General features: G+C 39.0%; 1 protein-coding gene across 4 annotated transcripts in view; it reads left to right on the top strand.

The window, feature by feature from the left end:
• Positions 1-20,587, top strand: part of WLS (Wnt ligand secretion mediator) — a 105,132-nt gene that overhangs the window by 20,983 nt on the left and 63,562 nt on the right. For 2 of the 4 annotated variants that reach the window (XM_060023729.1, XM_060023738.1), the window contains exon 2: positions 16,095-16,367. The exons of the other annotated variants lie outside the window; for them this stretch is intronic. In XM_060023729.1, the coding sequence (XP_059879712.1) occupies positions 16,095-16,367 (273 nt within the window). The remainder of the gene's footprint in view (positions 1-16,094; positions 16,368-20,587) is intronic. 4 annotated transcript variants of the gene reach the window in all.

Raw genomic sequence — 20,587 nt, 5'->3', positions numbered from 1 at the left:
TGGTGAGTTGTTTTATAACGAATTGTTGGTTGAGGGCAAGTCGAGGATAGTGAAACTAAAGGCAATATCAGTGTTTAGAAGAAAGCTGTCAACTGTTATTCTAGCTATTCCTTACCTGGATGTTTGTCTATTTTCTTTAAAAAATTGAATGGATTTTTAAAATCAGATAGTGAGAGCTGCCTGTAAATTCCAAGAAAGAGGCATCACAGTGTTATTAGGGTTGGAAGACAAAAGAAAGAGCTGCTTGATTCTTGGTCCTTTTTTAAAAACCCTACTGCCCTACCCCTTCATCTATTCAGAAGAGAAAAACATCCCCCACAAGGTCTTCCCCTCTCATCTGGTACGACCTAAATGATATTCTCTTCCCAGGCAAGATGGGAGTCTACCTCTCCTATTATGGCGATGAACTAATGCTGGTGCTTTTTGCCCAATGGAGATCCCCACGTTTCCCACCCTCCATTTGTCTGTTTTCAGCAGGAATCCACAATTTCCCAATTCTTTAGAGAAACAGAGATTCTTGTTTTGTAAGGGGCCTGGGAATTTGTCTAGTCTAACCTCACCCACACTGGGGTCTCCCCAACACAGATGACCTCCCTGGCAGCATTTTTTCCATTCCAGTGACGGTTGCTCAGTAGACAATTAAAATTGTTTAATTTTTCAATCTAGTTGAAACACTGTGATGGTTAAATGTTCTTTCTTATAATTCAATGGAAAACTGGTTTCCATTACCACATTGTATTTTCCACTCATGAATCCTGGACTTTCCTTTTGGAATAATCTAGAATATGTGCTGCTTCCCTTTTGTTAGATGGTGGCCTTTCAAATAATTGAAGATGACTATCATTTCTCTCTGACTTTCCCTTTTCCAGGTGAAAACACCGTTGTCTGGTAAGATTCCTTACCAGAATCTTGCTGTCCCTGTCTGGTGATTGTATTCCCAGTCAAGATTAAGTTTACCTCTGCTACCATGGCAACCAGCTACTGCTTGTTGTTTCTGCTTAGAGGAAACCACCATTTTCCTGTCTTCAGTAGAAAATCCATAATTCAAAAATCAACTTGTTAGTGTCCTTAGAACAAATACGCCTCTATTACTGGTGATCAGCTTAGTTCAGAGAGCACCGAGTTCTACAACAGTCTATGTGCTGGCCTCCCCATTTTAACTCATGTAACTCACGCCAAATGTACTTCGCATATATGTCTGCACTGGTTTTTCTCATTAGGAGAAATAGTGTGACCTGAGACAGAGAGAGACTCTGGACTCAGATGGATTTAGGTTCAAACCCCAGCTCAACCCTTTATTGGCTGTGACCTTGGTTGAGTTATTTACATTTTCAGAGCCTCATTTTACTCATCTCTAAATGGAGATAATGATATCTACCACTTACTGCTGTATAAGAATGAAAATCAATCCAGTTAAATCCCCTAGCCTACTTCCTGGCACATATGAAATGCCCAGCGATTGGTAGCTGTTATAATCATTTACAATTTGTAGATGACAACCTGATGCCCTTTGCAGCCAGTCCAGCATGCAGGCAACTGTGATGGTTATGGATTATTCAGAGCCTGGAATCCCCGTAGTTGCAAATTCTGAAAAGGGAGTGTCGCAAATTGGCTTAGTGGGGTATGAATTTTTCTCCGAAGCCCGAGTGATTGGGATAAAGCTGGGGTTCTCAACCAGGAGTGATTTTGCGCCCCAGGGGATATTTGGCAATGTCTAGAGACATTTTTGATTTGCACTACATTCGGGAGGAGGAGAGAAGATGCTCCTGGCAACTAGTGAACAGAAGCCAGGGCTGCTGCCAAATACCCTGTTGTGCCCAGAAGAGCCTCCACATTTATCCAGCCCCAAATGTCAACAGTGCCGGGGATGAGAAGCCCTGGGGTAGAGGGATGGCGGCAGTGTAGCCAGGAGTATTAAGAGGGAATAGGCATGTGCAGCTCTCTGATTGTAAAGAGCCCAGGCTTTGAACAAAATATTGAAATAAAATGATGATGAGATAGTGTAGGTGTAGCTCTAGCCTCGTATGGTCAGCCCCATAATCCTAACTTGCCTTTCTAAACTGTCAATCCTGTCCATCTTCCCAGTGTCATGTGCTGATTAAATAAGTCCTGCCAAAGGTTTGGATGACTTTTTTGCACCTGTTAATCTGTTTTGTTTGTGTTGCCCCTATGCAAAGACATGACTAGCCTAATAGAGCCATCTTGACGTAGTGATTCTGTCAAAGAAATAGGCAATCCCCCCAAAATGAATTTAAAGTCATATAATAACTTCAGTTCTCTATTCATACTGTGAAACATGGTAAAGAAGACATAATCTGTAGCACTACTTCTAGAAACCCCCCTTTTCTTCGATGCTTCTAACTTCTCTCTTCCAAAATACCCCTAAAACCTCCTCTGCTAAAATTCCCCCCTAGCCCAAGCCCATCTCTTCCACTTGTCCCTTTTCTCTTGATTGTGTATCATGAAAACTCAAAGAATCCATTTAGCAATAAGTTGAACCCCTGCTGGGGGCTGGTGAGGGCCTGCAACAGAGCAAGCAAAACCAGCATTCTCTCTATCTGCAGGGAGGAGGCAATGGAGTAGGGAAGACCCACATTAATACTTTTGGCTATAGTCATTTTCTAATAAGTTATGGAAATAACTGTGAAAAAAGATGTTATGAAGCCCATTTCACTGAAGAGAAAATTAAGAGCTAATCCTGTGTTCAAACAACAGGCTGCTTAGGATATCCCTGGGATGTTTCTTAGGGAAAGACATCTTAGATGTTCAAGTTAAAATTCTGATAGAATCATCTCCGGTTGCTGAGAACCTCTGTTTTTAATGACCCAAAATTCAGACCTTCTAGTTCCTTGAATGTTTAGATAAACACATCCCTGGTGGGAAGGAGGGGGAGATAGGATAGAGAGCAAGGAGCATGTCACCATCTCCCACCAGATTATTCTTCTCCATCTGCTGGCAGCTTTCTTATTATCAGTAGTTAACATTCATTAAGGCCTCACTATGTACAAGGTACTGTGATAGGCTCTTTTTACTATTTTATCTTTACAACAAACTTACGAGGTGGGTACTCATAGTAAGCTTTTCCAAAGGAGGAAACCGGCATTTTGTAAGGCCATGAAAATTGCCCAACTAAATTGCTAGTAAGAAACAGAGTTAGATTTGATCCCAAGTTTTTCTGAGTCTAGAGCCCTTGCTTTTAATTTCTCTTGTTCTGTTTTTGTAGATGCCTACAGCAACCTAAAGAACCCTTTCAGTGAAAGCATTTCCCTTGCTGCCCTGTAATTGTCATTTTCTCTTATGGAACATTTTTTCATAGAGGGTAAATTTTGAAATATATTAAGAACCCAGCAGTTTAAATGAAAATCTGAATGAATGTTATGAATTGATGTCTCATTAGCAAATTTTGTCCGTGATCTTTTGGCTTAGGGCAGTGTTTGCCATGACTTCCATTTCTTCTGAATAATAGACTCAGCTCTGTTGAGCCTATTTCTATCAACCTGAAAAACAGAGGTTGGACATACTCCAGATTATTTCATTGTGTTGGAATGTCTTTGTGTTGTTATACTGCAAGTGTATGGGCCATTGGCTGGAAGCTGGAATGGAGTTTTGGGTTTTTTTCCCTAAACGTTTTCATTATGATTAGGTTGGACCACCTTCCCATAGTATGTATTACAGGGGTATATTTCATCGTGCTGAATATATCAGTATGAAATTTTACATATACAGTTGGCTCTAGCTTGCCTTTGCTTTCTGGAATAATTTGTTGATGTCAGCAGTTGTTGGAAGATAGAAAACACCCAGAGCCCATTTCGGCCTCAATAAGCACCAGAGAAGAGTAGGAGAGTACAGTGTTTTCCTCTAACAGATGTGAAAATACAAGGAAGATGAGGGGAGAAGGGGCTAGATGGGCAAGGCATGGCAGCCTGTAGCATTGGCATACACATTGATCCTAATTTAAAAGGGTATTTTTCAACCTTAAAAGAATGACTTTCACCGTAACATAGAACATATAAATTCCCTTTACAGTCGAAGAATTTCTAAGTTAGGAATGTCTAGCAGTTAAAATACTGCCCTTTACAGTTGAGAGAACTGGGGCCCAAGATTGGTTGAATACCTTGCCTGCTTAGTGGCATATCCAGTACTAGAACTCCGCAATCCTGATTCATCGATAATTCATGATAATTGATAATTCATTCTGCCAAGGTTCTTATCCTCAAACTTGTAGTAATTCAGGAAAGCAGACCAATTTGTGGCCCAGAGTTGGAGCTCTAAATGTCTGAAGAGTGCTCATAGAATATAATGATGGAGAAGGCCCTAAAGGCTGTCTTTCCATCCTCATCCAGTGCTCAAATGTCCTCTGTGCTCTTTGCACTTACCAAGTGTTTCTAGCAGGAGCATTTGTACTCACACAGGTATGAGTAACTCATTGTGTTCAACTGGTCAGGTTAACTTCGGACCATCTGATTTCTATTGCTCTCAGATTTCCTTCCTTAGAACTTGCAACATTGGAACCACCTAGAATAAATCTAACTCCTCTTCCAAATCTTAGTCATTCATGTATTTGACCTTTTATCTGTAACACCCCCTGCATCTTACAGACTGAGCTCTTTAATTTAACAAGCTTTACACCCCCCGCTTCTTTATATTCTGCCTGTCATATGACATATCACTCATTTTCCTTTGATTCCTCTCTTAGCTAATGACATTGCCATCCATCTGCTGCCCACGCAAAGAACTTGGACATCCTTGACTTCTCTGTCTCACTCACGCCGCGCGTTAACCAACAGGGCCCACAAATTCTTCCTCCTAACTAGCTCTTCCCTCCAGTCACAATTGCATTTGCCTGTCACCATTCAGAAGCTCCGTGTGTCATCTCAAGACTTCTGATACCATCCTGTGCTCCACAGTTCCTTCAACACCAGAAATCTTCCATTGCTTTTCTTTGCTACTCTTTTGTGAACTTTCATATGTAATTCATTGGACCACAGAGAAAATCTCATTTAGAGCTGCTAGGTAAATAGATCATGATGCCGCAGAAGATTCTTTTGCCCGGGTTTCTGTCTGAGCTGTTTTGTAGATTTGATCTCAAAAGTAGGATTTGATGCCTTTAAAAGCAAGTGACTTGTGTAGGGGATGTTAATGAAATGGCCAAAAATTTCCCTATCTATGTTCTTAGGAATATAGATTTTGTTATAAAATCTTCAAATTTGCAGCCACTAATTATATACACTTAAGTCTAAGATGTGAATATTTTATCTCATTTTGTCTCCTATTTTTCTTTCCACCGTGCAGGCCTTGATCCCTTCAAGGCAGCACTGGTATAGGGTAAATAACTGTTAAGTTCTACCTTTGTGAACCTCAGTTTCCAGGAAATAATGATAAAGAGTGGTATCTAAACATGCTCCCACAATTTTAATATGGGCTGCAAACCCTCATAGTAAAAAGATAAAGGCTAATAAGTAAACTGGCAATTGAGGCAATGTGGTGTATTGGAAGGCGCAGCAGATGTGAAGTGAGACCGGGGTTCTAGTCCCAGCTCTGCCACTTACTGGTGGGACAAAGCTACCAATCTTCTGCATAGGCAGTGTGGACCATTATAATAACAGCTTCACCTGTTTCCTATGAGGATTAGATGATCCAAGTGTCTGAAAGTGCTTTGTAAAATGCAACGTGCAGTTCACATATTAGTTAGTATTCGTGTTTATTATTAACATTGGTAATATTGATAAAAGTAGAATATCTGTAATTTATAAATAATACATGTCTGATAATAATAAATTATAGGTGATAAACATGTGAAATTATTGTAGAATGTAATAGGTACTTCAGAACAAAGCAGCCATTTCTCCTAGAAGATTCAATTTAGGGGTTTTCTAACCCTAAAGTTTCACTCCAAAGGTGTGCCAGTGGTGAGCTTGCTGGTTCATAGAGCCAGGTGGCCACGTTTGTGTCTTCCCTACCCACGTAGCTGCCAAGAGCAGCTTTGGGGGCCTCTACAGGGGCTCGGAGAGATTTTCCACACAAAAGCTTGTTCACCCTCCATGCTGGGTTTATGAGATCATAGCCAAGGTAGTAAATTATAAGATGCTATAATTCACTTTCCATAGGTGGTCTTGGCTGCATTCCACAGCCTTTTGGCTGAATGGTGGCTGATTTTGACGCACTGGCACAAAGTCAGAAATTCAGCCCAGATGACTGGTTTGCTGAGCGATGAGCAATAGTGTCAACAGATGAGCCGTTTGCTTTTTCTGTGGAGGACTTTTGTGTTCACTTCGTGTGTAGTTTCTAGCGTTTTGAGTATTTTTGAAGCTATGGAGAAACAGTAGTTGTAGGTATTTTTCAGAGCTAGAGGTCAGAAATATTTGATGTACCTGTCAAGCTTCTTAATTTAATCTCTGTTCGTTGCCAGACACCAGAGTTGAGGGTCAGTTTTTTTAATCTGAATTCAGGATTGCTCCCCCAATTAGCACGTCTAATGGTTGGCAGATTTTATGTGCTAAAACTCTGGCAGGGCTCTTTATGTGCATTTTATTATTTTTTCAAAAAGAGGGAAAAAAACTGGCACTAATCTTGAGCCTAAAGTAACTTCATGTTTACCACAGCATTTCAAATACTATGTAAGAATTTGGCTCTATGTCCCAAAGCACAGTAATTTTTTTCCTTTTGGTTCCAGCGCTCCTCAATTCCACGGGATCCAAGCCAGACAAGTAATGGAAGCCAAGTGGCGCTTCATGTTTGCTGTGTAGATTCTGACAAATGTAGAGTAATTCTTCTATTCCTCAAAGCTGTCGCATCTTTGGCTCCAGAACAATTGAGGTTGCAGGCTAAGCATTGAAAATCCTCATCAGCCTAAGATGTAAACATACACTATTTTTCAATATTTTTTAAGGAAGGAATGAATTACACAAGTGTTTGCTACAATTTCTGAAACTTTCCTGTCAAAATGTCTGTCATTTATTCATAAGTTTATGTTGTAGGGAACTGTTTTAAAATACGTGTTTGACTTGTGTGTGCACAGTACAAATTACTTTGCATTCATCTCTGCTATGTGGGGTGTGTGTGTGTTTGTGTGTTTTGGTGGTGGTAGGTTAGTGTAGAGGAATGTTCTGCTGTGTTTAAAAATTTAGCTTTCTTAGAACAGATGTTAGCATAATTAACTACTACTTACTGAAAACGGCTGGCAAGGATGAATTACACGTCACTTAGTGTACCCCGTTATGCCCACTGGGGCATAGCTAGGATAATTCTGAAAATTACTTCTCCAGATCTTGGCCCTGCACACCCACTTTTGGTTCTCTAGTGACTGAGATTGAATCATGAAATAATATTTTAGTTAGTAATCTAGTAAGATTTAATTGGTGTGGTTGAAATATAGGAGAATTTTATCTTCAAAGTCAATGGCATAGGTAGAGTGAGTGTCTGACCATTACAACTTCAGAGCAATTTATGTGAAGGAATTAACAGACCGAGTCAGTTAATTCTGAAGCACTCAGTTTAACACAACTATGTACACTTTCTTTAGCCGAAAAGTTTTGAAGTGGTCATTATTATGAGACATTCTAAAACTTAGGTACATGCTGTGGTAGATACTAAGAAATCTTTTTAGGAACTGACCTGGAGGGAACAGTAAGCAGAATTGGCCAAGGAATTGCTAGTTGTCTCAAATCTCTCAACTCAACCAGATAATATGATCTGGCTACTTCAGTTGTATAGTGTATCCCACATGTATCCTTTTAACTAGAATTAAGGTAGAAGGTTTCTGAGCTTAAGAAAGGCAGGTGCAGTCTCTGAGGGAATTCAATTTAATACATTTAAAAGCTAATTGTTAAATTTAGCTGAAGATTCCTTTATGTTAAATGAGTGTTTGGGGGGGTGGTTTGAATAAAACTTGTAGTTGTATAAATAACAGGTATTCGTCTGGTCTCCTTGGTTTCTGTGGCCACCTATGTTCCTCTGCCCCTCTTTTCCCCATCCCCTTCCTTGGGAGGGAATCAAAAAATTCTAAGCAAACCCTGGAATTGTCCAAGGGCCTTAAAGGCCCAATGCATTTCATATAAATTCTCATTTAGGCAAGCATAGATATTCAGATAGGCAAAGCTTAGAACCAATTTGAGTATATAATCTTTTATGAACATCTTATACATACCATCCATGATGAACATCTTATACATACCGTTCATAGCCAGGAAATGGAAGTTTTCTTTATATTACAAAGTGAAATAGATATTGAGCCATTTAGCTTTGTAGTTCAGCTGAAAGCTGTGGGGCTTACATTATCCAGCTATTGCTTTCGTAGATACAGACATAGGCCAAGTAATTCTTAGTGCCCCAAACATTAATTCCATGCTTTTAAATCAGCCTCAACTCGTTTTAAAAAATAAAGTCTAATATTCACTTCCTAGTATCCAAAATCTATTAGGGAACAAAGTAGAGAACAAATAAACAAATTAAATTGTAAAAAATAAATAAACCAATTATTCATGTTTATACAGGTCAGAGATCATGACAACAGATTTTGAAGTAAGACCAGATTTAAAGAGTTAAATCAACCTCCCTCTTGGGTCAGTAGAAAGTATCTGCTAGCAATTGTCTGTGTTTTAATTAATTAATTTATTTATTTTCACTTTAATATTTTAATACGTCTCTCTTCTAAATATAATTCTGTCACATATTTTTACACCTATATAAACAGCTTAATAAGTTATTTTAAGAAATGGGAATAAAATTAAAGGAAATAACACCTTAAATTTTTATTAATTAGCAAAAGCAAAATAATCAAAAATAAGAGTAATGAACTCTTATACAAGTGCACCATTTTCTACAACAAAGATAACACTTTCAAGAAAGTAAATAATTGTTAGAATATAAATAATGCACTTTGTTTAAACAGCTCTATAGTTTACCTGGATCAGACTTATTGCATATATTTCATAACAGTTTAAAAATTTATCCAGATTTAAATGTTAAGTCCCCAAATTTATAACATTATATATCACATTTCATTCCAGAAGAGAAAATGACCTGGTCTCAGGGATAGTTGCTTACAGCTTGGATATTTTGTAAACTTTTATATGAAGTATTAGTACAATTTCTTTCATTCAGACAATTAAAACAATTTTCCTGGAATACAGTAGGGTACAAAATGTGTAGAAATCTTATAGTTAAATGGGATCAAATCAGACAGCAAAGATTTCCCAGACCATAAAATCTATGAAGACAGGAAGCAAGTGATTTAACTTTCAAGATGTTAATTTACAGATCTAACTATTCATTTATGTTTGACATTAAAACAAATTTTGAATAAGTACTGTTACAGCATTTTTTTCTAGGGACAATCTTATACTGGTTGGGTTATTCTGTCAGTTATTATATATTCATTTTTAGATCATATAATTAATGGGAGTCTACTCAGCTTTGTTTCATTTCATTAATTGTAAGGGTGTGTTTTTATTTTTTTTTAATGTTTTTCTTCCAGTTTTATTGAGATATAGTTGACGTACAGCACTGTATAAGTTTAAGGGGTACAGGATAATGATTTGACTTACATACATCATGAAATGATTGTGTTTTTTTGTTTGTTTTGTTTTTTTTTTTGTTTTGTTTTTTTTTGCGGTACGCGGGCCGCTCACCGCTGTGGCCTCTCCCGTTGCGGAGCACAGGCTCCGGACACGCAGGCCCAGCGGCCACGGCTCACAGGCCCAACCACTCCGCAGCATGTGGGATCCTCCCGGACCACGGCACGAACCCGCGTCCCCTGCATCGGCAGGCGGACTCCCAACTAATGTGCCACTAGGGAAGCCCGATTGTGTTTTTAAATCAGTGTGTATAGTTTTGTTTTTTCACTTTTGTTAGCTAAGATGCTATTATGAAAATAAAATTCTCTAAAATATTTCTGAAATGTTTGACCATTTTTAATTAAAATCGTTACTTTTTCAATTAGAGAGGTTCTGGTTATTAATGCTTGTAAACATGAATTACCCTTTTAATTGGTCTGTTTTCCACATTCCTTCCCCTTGGAGCCCAAAGCACATTAATCCTGAAATATCATTTCTGTTGCAAGGAAGACAGTCTTCCTCTAATTTAGGTGAAGGCTGTTCTGATAATGGAGACTGCACAGGCTCTTCGGAGACCCCATTGCCTTTTGCCTTCCTTCCGGGGCACCGTGTTGCTCATGTCTGGCCTTGTGGCTACCTATAAGATACCAACAGTGTCTTAGAAGGAAAGATTCCCCCAAATAAAAGTTCTTTGTTATTTGTGGGTCTCTTCATGTCGCTGTACAAAGTGAAGCTGAGACTGTTGGGAACAGAAGCCAAGGCCCCCTAGAGAACTAGACCCCTGGTCAGAGAAAGCAAAGGGCTGTAACAAGGTTAGGGCTGTGCAGCATTTTCACCTAGTAAATGATCTCTTCTTAAATTTAATGCTCAAACACAGACCGTACGATTGGCCTTCGGTATCCTCGGATCAACCAGCCAGGGATTGATCTGCTGATCAGGAGGACCGACTATATTGTGCCATTTTATAGAAGGGACTTGAGCATCCTCAGAATTTGGTATCCATAGGGACCGTGGAAGCAGTCCTCCACGGATACAGAGGGACGACTGTATTGTGGTCGAGATAGCCTCTGACCCAGCACATGCTCTTCTTCAGCGCCTTCCCTACTCCTGTCCCCTTTTCCACCTGGCTAACTAACACCTGCTCTCTGTGAAGTCTAAGTCCAGGCCTCGGGCAGGCAGCCCTCCCAGCCTCCTTCACAATTGATGCCTCCTGTGCAACATCTGTAAGGGCACGTTTCAATCAGGATGGGCTTCTCTGCCAACTTCTCACCCTCCCACACTCGACTGTGAGCAACTCAGGGTCTGGGACTGTCATTTGTCTCTATCTTTAGGTTGCACAGTGCCCACATAATAGTAATACTCCTAGATAACTGCTAAAGGAAACTTCTTTACTTGTAATAAAGCGAAGAAATAAATAGTCTGTGTTGGCTTAAACGGAGACCATGTGTCATGTCAGCATGTTGTTTTAATTTTATTTTAACTTTTCTAGGAGGCAACCAAGTCTTGTGTCTCTGTCCAACTCTCTAATTAAAGGTTCTGGCGGGAGTAGGGGCTAATGATTTGATGTTGACTCAACTTTGAGCATGATAGCGGTAGTGGTTGGCCAGATAGTAATTTGTAAACGGGACAGCCATTTTAGATGCCATAACAGGAAGCTGACTGGAGTCAATGAATATTCTTCCAAAAGAAGTACAGGTTTAGTCATTGTTCACTTACATTTTTATTCAAGGTTGCATTGTAATGATGACTGGAATTTTTGCCTCATTCTAGTGAATTCATTTCTCCTGCCTTCCAAATATCTGACTATGGCCCTTTCTCAGGTAATGTCAGGGTAAATATAGTATCACCACAACTATAATTACTTTTTCCTGTAATTATTTATGTATTGTCTGTTTTCCCCATTATTTTTACATTCCACATGGCTGGTGTCTCTTAGGTTCCCTCAAGCACCTAATAGTGCTTCGTGCATAGTAGGTATTCAAGACATATTTGGTGAATGCAGTATGAGCCTTAGTGATGTATGTCACTGAAGGGTCACTGAATTTTTAGAGGCTTCACGTTGTGTTTGTACAGTTTTTCACAGCCTCGAATTAGAAGTCTTATTGATTTCACATCACTTTAAAATTAAATGTTGTGTAGTGTCAGATTTCACAGTTCTCTGCTCTTGTGGAGAGACGGAGGCCAAAAATACTGTGTTGAAATACAGATAAAAAAAGGAAAAAAAATGGCCTATGTTTGACACGGTAAAGAGAACTGGCCTCAAAATGGGGTGGTGTTTTCAAAGAGTGGCTTGTGTTTTATAGCTTCTGTGCCTACTCCCAAAGTTGTGTTAACCTACCATAAACTAACCAGTCCGTAGTGCCTGGGCATATTCATTTTGGGCCAAACTGCTCTGTCTATGAAATTGTACTGATGTAGAAGTAGCTTTGGGCCACTTGTTTTCAACTAAGTGCTACGAATGGGTAGAGGGGACATTTATAATATGTGCTGAAGCAGCTGGATGATATTACATTACTATCCTAGGAGTACTGAGGAGTGGTTATTTTTAGCTTTCACCTGAGCAAACATGACTCAGTTTGTTGACCTGAATCCATCTAGTTCCTTCTTAAGCACACAAACTATTAATCCCTAGAACCACGCTGGCGACTGAGGCCTTCCTTACGTATAACTGTTGGTTAGTTGACTGTGGCTTGTTCAAAGGTCACCGATAATTTCAGCTTCTCCCATTTCATTCTTTTCTCTTACAATAAAATCCCTCACACTTTTTAAAAATTTAAAGACAGAAATCAAAGTTCTTTTGATTTTAGACACTGCTTTGTGATCTACGTAGTCACATTGTTGGCCATAGCTGATGAAAACACCTTCTAGAGTAGGCAACCAGCTAAGAGCTATAGACTTTGTTTTTGGCTTACTTTGATATGCTTTCTACATAAGAAACACCTGGAAATTCACTTTTAGCTGGAGTAGGAAGTTGTCTTGAACTGTAAACATATTATTCAGGGAACATTAACTGTCCATGTTTGAATAACAGAATGTCTGTTTACTTTCTCAAATGATACAAGTGTTTCACCTTTTGAGCACTATTAGAAATGGAAAATGTTGAATTATCTTCAGGTTTTTAAAGTTATACAAAAGGTTTTTTAGACTAGATTTATTCAAGTGAAGAAAAATACTTGTGATTCTTATAGTACAGCTTGAGATGCACTTGCGGCTTCCCAAGTTCATTGCCATGATATTTATGAAAATATTAGTATTCCTGGGATTTTTTTTTCTTTATGCAAGAAACACTAGACTAATGAAAGAATGAAAATAATTCAGGCTGCTACAAAGGCAGGCGTTCACCGTGTCCATTAAAAATGCAGCCTTTGTGCCTGTAAAGTGTTCAGCTTCTCTGTTATTAAGTTTGGAATGTGGTTTTGGAGGTTAACTAGGAACTCAGATAGTTATTTTTCATTTTGGTCTAAGGAGGGAAAGACTTGTTTTTCAAAAGGAAAAAAAAAAATAAAGAAATGAAAAAAGGTTAGGTTCATTTTGGAAGAATAGAAGTTTTAAAATGTAGTAACTATTTTCTGCAGCAAATAGTCAGTTTGAGTATGTTGGCCAAAAATAGAATTCATGACTTTTGTCTCCCTGTTTATTCTCCAACCACATTAAAAGAAGTTTAGTTAAATGTGCCATTTGGTCTTTGTAACGTTGGTGGGCTATTTAGCAGAGTCAGGATAACCAAAGTTTGATTGGTTCATATTTCTAATAATAAGTGAGATGTCTGATTTTAGATGGATTAGGTGTAGAATGTATTCATGATACAGTTTTGAGTTTTAAAGAAAAACTTCCCTGGCCTGGATTAGTGGTGGCTCTGTGTTGTGGTATTCAGGATACTACATTGAAGAACTTTCAGCCAGAGTTTAGCAGTGCTGTGTTTTCTGGTAAGTTTTAGTAGGCATCATCCCAACTTTCTGGGAACGTAACATTTTACTACTCAAAATTTACTGTTAGGATTGATATTTAGGGGTAGAAAAATGTGTATTTGAGCACTAGAAGTAGAGCAAAATATTAATAATACACACTCTTGCGTCATAAATGACTTTTCCTCTTGCTTTACATATTCCTCTAGTTGCTATTTGATCTCTGTCAAGTAAGAGATGATTTCTGTTCATAAAGGGTCTGAAAGCACTGTGTGTCAAGTATCATATGTGCAAAATTAAACATATTTAAACCATGCACATAAACCAGATTTATGTTTTCCTTCCACTACTTTCAGAGAAAAGTTTTATAAATAGATTTAAAAATATATTGTAGTAGAAGGATCCACATGAAGAAAACTATGAAAATTTTCAAAGAGATATTAAAATGGACTGCAGTTAATAGAGAAGTGATCACTGTTCTTGGGTGGGAAAACTAAATGTCAGGAAAGGATGCCAACTCTGTCCACATTAATTTATAGATGTAATGTAATTTCAGTCAGATCCCAGCAAAAAATATAAACATGAAATGGCATGGGGGAGGGGTTTTACTCTATCAGATATTGATATAAACCATCAGTTTACGTGACTTAAAACCATGTTGTGTTGGGCCATGAATTTACAGTCCAATACATGGAAATAGACTAGATTGTCCAGAAATATCTATTTGTATACATAAGATAAAGGTGCTGTCATAAAGCGACAACAAAGGAGAGTTTGTTCAGTAAAGAATAATTTAAATATTTAGAAAAATGAAACTAGATTCTCACCTCATCCCTTATATCAAAATAAATTCCACGTGGATCACCTATTTAAATATTTAAAAAATGAAATTGTTAAAAATGACTAGAAGGTAAAAGTTTATTGAATTTTGAGATTAGAAAGTCTCTCTATACACAGAAGAATGGGAAAAACATAAAAGTGTGATTGTACATGAAATCTGGGATTTCTCTGTATTAAAATATGCCATAAACAAATTGAGACAGCAGAGGGAAAAGTTGAGGTAAGTCACTAACAAAACATATTAGGCAAAGAATTATTCTTATTTATAGACAACCTTTACAAAACAAGGGGTGGAGGGTTATAGGTAAATTAGAAGAGTGTATTGTGTGATTATTTTGCAACCACTAGTTGAGAAATTTTAATTACATAGAAAATATAATATAATAGCTAAAATTAATTCTATATTTTTTCATGTACTTTCAAGCACTGTTCTGAATACTTTTCATATGTTAATTTGTTTAATGTATACAACGACTCAGAGAGTGTGACAAGATCTGAGACATCGAGGAAGTGATTCCAAGGGAAATCGAAGCCAATGACATTGTGTCTTCTGTCCACAGTCCCCTCCCCTCCATGGAGATGAGTCCTTGGTTCCAGTTCATGCTCTTTATCCTGCAGCTGGACACTACATTCAAGCTATTATTGTTGCCATTTAAGAGATAACAAGACTAATACACAGACAGGTTTAGAAATTCACCCCAAACTTTGCTAGCTTGGATTCATGGTGACACAACCAGAAATGAGAGAGCCAGGCAAGTTGGCTTCACAGCTTGTGTTATTTACCACTGTTCTACCCTACTTTGCTAAGTGATTAAAAAGAAGAAGCTACAAATAGGTATGACCCTATTTTGTAACGATATGTGTTAATATTAGTATGTATTTTAAAGTTATAAAAATTAATTCCTCTATAAATTTGTATCTAGTTACACACTCATAGAAAAGACAGATAATACTTTGATATTTTTCCAACAGTGACTACTTCTCTTTAGTGGGATTTTGGGTAACTGTTGTTTTGAACTTCAACATTTCTGTATTTTGCAAATTTTCTGTTATAATTATGTGACCATTTTATAATCACAAAATTGTGTCGTTAATGTTATATATTTCAAATTTGATGATCCCTCTTGAAATGCATGTATCGTATTTTAGTATACCCTTGAAGGGTCAGTCAGTGTTTGGGTTCCATCCTCTGATAGGTACATTAAATGGGGGCCCAAAGTCAGAAAACTTCTTTCTCTCAATCAAAAGCAGTGTTGCAGAATTTCAGAGTTAAGAAGAATCTTAGAAACCAGCCATCTTGGTTGAATTTTAGAAGCCAACCATCTTATTTCTCAGATGAGGATCCTGAAGCTACTATAGATTTAACCAATTTACCCAAAATTACCTGAGAGTAAGTCATTCAACCAGGCTTCAGACCCAGGTCTTCTGACTTCAGACACTGTGTTCTGTGAAGCCCCAGAGGTCTCCAAGCCCTCAGGCAGGTGGAAAGTGAAGCACAGTTGATTTTTGTGACGTTTGTTTGGAATGATGAGGGAACTGAAGAAAACAAATGTATTCTTTCAATAAATAACCGTCACTGAAAACAATGGGAAGGCTCTTGGGGATGCTTTATGATGCCTCTGGAGGTCACTGAAGGATCCTCACCCGGATTTTGGAGATCTCTTGGTATTAATGACCTCAAGTTATAGAAGGTGGTGTGAAAAATGGAGAGAGGACAGTAGTGGAAAGAGTATTAGACAGACATAGGCACTTCCATGGATGATTCTTCTAAAACAGGAAAATATTCTCTTTTCAGCTCCAGGACCCACAACGGCAGTGTCCTACATGTCAGTGAAATGCGTGGATGTCCGTAAAAACCATCACAAGACAAAATGGTTAATGCCTTGGGGACCCAACCAGTGTGACAAGATCCGAGACATTGAGGAAGCGATTCCAAGGGAAATCGAAGCCAATGACATTGTGTTTTCTGTTCACATTCCCCTCCCCTCCATGGAGATGAGTTCTTGGTTCCAGTTCATGCTGTTTATCCTGCAGCTGGACATTGCATTCAAGCTGAACAACCAAATCAGTAAGTGCATTCTCCCCATCCCTCTCCTATCCTGGAGAATTTCTCTCTTCAGGCTTTTCAGAGCCAGTTATAATAACAGTAAAATAAGAGTATTACTAGTGACAATTATCGACTGCTTTCTACTTACTAGACACTTTTCTGAGTACTCTACCTGAATTAACCCATTTAATTCCTAGAGGTAGGTCTTATTTCATTTTACACATAGAAAACTCAGGCATCGGTGAGACTGCCCAAAGTCAGAAGGCTAGAGAATGGAAGAACTGGAATTCAAAGTCAGGTGGCCAGAGCCCTGCCCTAACCAAGTTTCATAACCCCTCTAGTGCCGAGAGGGGACTCATCCTAGTGGAGTGATTTGAGGGTTTCTGAAAGGTTGCATCTTTGCAAATGTCTTTTCTGGCTGGGCTTTGAGTGAAGCCATTGCCTTAGAAAAATATACCTGTCAAAATGGGAACACCAACCCACAAGCACCCATTTTCCCACAAACCGGGTTATTTTTCTACCTTACTCAGTTGTGATTCAAGACTCTGAGGGCATGAGGCATATAAACATTTTGTGAGGAGATTATTGGGTGATTTTGGAGAGGAAGATCCACTTGTGGCATCTGAGGACAGTACAGGGAATCTGAAATTGAGAAGGAAGAGAACATTTTTTACTGAAGCAGGATCAGGGGTGAGAGTGAAAGAGAAAAAGGTGTGTTGAAGACAGCTCTGCCTAGGGCCTGTCCATGGATTAAAGCACTTTTTCAATTCTAATTTTCCTGTATCAACAATTATCTTGATACACAATCACATTGATTTTACTCTGTTTAGGAGTTGGAGCAGTATATGTGCCTGGTTGACATTTTATCTGGAACAGATTATGCTAAGATAATTTTTCAGAATGTAGAGTTTCCACCCTACCCCTAATTCATTCAGTCTCTTACCCATTATTTCAAACTGGTTTTGAGTACCCACTACGGCCACATACCAAATTGATGGCTGGACATGTGGTTACATGTGAAGACACTGTCCTTCAAGGGGCTTATAGTTAAGTGGAAATGACAGGCAAATAACAAGTCATTACAGTATAGTGTGCTAGGTGCTGTGACCAAGGTATACCCAGGAGCTGTGGGAGCATAAAGAAAAGGCTTCAGAGCAGAGAAAGGGAAGGCTGCCTTGGTGCGCATACACACACGTGTGTGTGTGTGTGTGTGTGTGTGTGTGTGTGTGTGTGTGTGTGTGTGTAGAGGTGAGCAGACACATCTTTGAGGTGAGTGTTAAATAGTGAAAACCCTGACAGAGTTGGGGTGAGGGTGGGTGCAAGTGGAAGAGCACTTTAGGTAGAAGTAATGGCTGATGGGCACATCTGGACCTTCATAACAGCATTCAAGTGGTACTTCCCACATCCCTATTCTCTTGCCTATTGACTTGCTTACTCATTCATTGCTTGCATAACACATTTGTTCATTCAAGCTTTATTAAGTCTCAACCATGTGTTAAGCAGTAGGTACTGAAGATGCAAGATTGAACAAAGCACTAGGGAAGAAGTGGTTGGGAGAAAGATACTTAAACATACCATAAGGAAAGATAAATGCTATAACGAGAGGAATATGCCATATAATGTGTGAGATTCGGGCAGGAAACTGCTATGAGGTTAAAAACTGAGACTAAAGCTAGTGTATATATCTTGAGGTTTGGGTTTTCATATTCCTAATTCTAAGAATGTATTCAAGAAAAGGAGAATTACAACAGTTGGAGGAGCCATGGTAGGCTGACATCGGTAGGTTAACTGGCTTATTTATGTTTTGGTGTGAAGGTCCAGGACAGAGTTCTCTGTTATCTGGTTGCCTGTTGTGTATTTCAAGAATAATGTTCCCAGACAGACTCCTAGCTCCAAGTATAAAGGAAATGATTTACTCTGTAATAGAAATTAAATAATTGCTCCGTAGTGACTGTATTAGTGCTGGGTATAACAAATTATCCTGAAATTTAGCAGCATACATCAATAAGCATGTAGTATCCCCTCTTTCTCTGGGTCAGGGATCTGGGTACAGCTTAACTTGGGAGTCTCTGGCTGAGCTTCTCTTCTGAGGTTGCAGTCAAGCTGTTGTTCTGGTCTGCAGTCTCGTGAGAAGGCTTGAAGGCTCGACTGGGGGAGATCTGCTTCATGTGGTCACTCATGTGGTCGTTGGTAGGCCTTGTTCCATCACCACATAGGCCTTGCCATGGGGCTGTCTTACAGTAGGTCCCCCCCCGCCCCAATAAGGGCTAGTGATGAGAGAGAGGAAGAGAGAGAGAGAGAGAGAGAGAAAACGCAGGTGCCTAAGACAGAAGCCACTCAGTCTTAGAAGTGACATCTCATCTCTTCTACTGTATTCTACTGGTTAGAAGTGAACAAGTAAGTCCAGCCCACACTTGAGGGAGATTACATAGGGCATGAATATCGGGAAATGGACATCATTGAGGACCAATGAGTTGATCAATCAAGCCTATATGATGAAGCCTCCATAAAAACCCAGAAGGAGAGCTTCCAGGTTGGGGAATCAGAATGCTTCCACGTGGCACCATACTGGACCCCAAACTCCATGAGGACAGAAGCTCCTTTGTTAGGGATCTTGCCCTATGTATTTGGACGTTGATTTGTATCTACTTTAATATCTTTTGTAATAAACCTATAATCTAATGAATAAATGGGTTTCTGAGTTCTGTGAGCAGCTCTAGCAAATTAATCAAACCTGAGAAGGGGGTTGTGGGAACCTCTAGTTCGTAGCTACTAGGTTAGAAGTACAGGTAACAACCTGGACTTGGCAGCTGGCGTCTGAAGTCTAAGGAGGGGAGCATGGGATCCTCCAATCTGTAGCCAGTAGGTCAGAAGCGCAGGTAACAACCTGGGCTTGTGATTAGTGTCTGGAGAGAGGGGCAGTTTTGTGCGACTGAGCCCTTAACCTGTGGGATCTGATGATATCTCTGGGTAGATAGTGTCAGAATTGAGTTGAATTGTAGGACACCCTGCTGGCATCAGAATTGTTGGATGTGTGGGAAATTTCACACCCCATCTTTACTGGTGGTCAGAACCTATCACATATCTTAATAACTTCACAGATGAATTGTTTCCCATCAAATATTAATTCTAAACATCAAAAATGCCTATGTTGAGGCTTCCCTGGTGGCGCAGTGGTTGAGAGTCCGCCTGCCGATGCAGGGGACACGGGTTCATGCCCTGGTCCGAGAAGATCCCACATGCCACGGAGCGGCTGGGCCCGTGAGCCATGGCCGCTGAGCCTGCGCGTCCGGAGCCTGCGCTCCGCAACGGGAGAGGCCACAACAGTGAGAGGCCCACGTACCGCAAAAAAAAAAAAAAAAAAAAAAAAAAAAAGCCTATGCTGGTAAGGCTTTAACTAAAACATTGCTATATGTAAATGAAATGTGAATGCATCTTATAGTTTTTTTTCCCAAGTACATCTTCAGGTTCCAAAATATATTTTATCTTCATCTAGAAAAAGAGTGGACTAAAGATTCTTTATCTTAGAAACATACTTTAATTTCTTATAACATGAGGGTCTGCACTTAATAGGGGCACACTAAAAAATTATCTTCCAAGCAGGGGCTACTCTTCGTTGTGGTGTGCGGGCTTCTCATTTATAAGACGTGGTAGGTCTGGGTTTTACCCTGATCCTTATATTAAAGAGTATGTACAGCTGCCGGTTCACTTCTTATATTTTATCATTGTTTGGATGCCTTTCTGACAGCAAGAGATGGGGCAGAAGAAAAAAGATAAGTGTGGTGAACAAGATCCTATTATATGTGGATGGCTTTCTGTTTATCAGAGATTCAGCTCTAGCAATATTACCTCAAATGGAAGGAAAAGTCAGGCCAATCCTGTTTTTTCTTTAAACTTTCCTAGACAGTCTGTGAAATAAGTTTCAGATTTCAAGTAGTAAGAGATTTCACATTTGGACTATGAAATTAAAGTTAGGATTATATGTATATGTGTATATATATATATGTATTCAGAGTTTTCATGTATCTTTGAAGGGTCTTTGAGCAGATAAAATAATCTAAGGACTGTATATTTTAAAGGACAGTCATTTGGTGCTAAATTTTATTCATTTTATTTTCAAATTTATTTATCTATTTTTAAAATTATTTATTTATTTATTTTTGGGTGAGTTGGGTCTTCGTTGCTTCGCGCGGGCTTTCTCTAGTTGCGGCAAACAGGGGCTACTCTTCGTTGCGGTGTGC

Source organism: Delphinus delphis, chromosome 1 (genome assembly GCF_949987515.2).
Source record: "Delphinus delphis chromosome 1, mDelDel1.2, whole genome shotgun sequence".
Classification (NCBI taxonomy): domain Eukaryota; kingdom Metazoa; phylum Chordata; class Mammalia; order Artiodactyla; family Delphinidae; genus Delphinus; species Delphinus delphis.
This window is presented reverse-complemented; position numbering and strand designations above follow the sequence as displayed.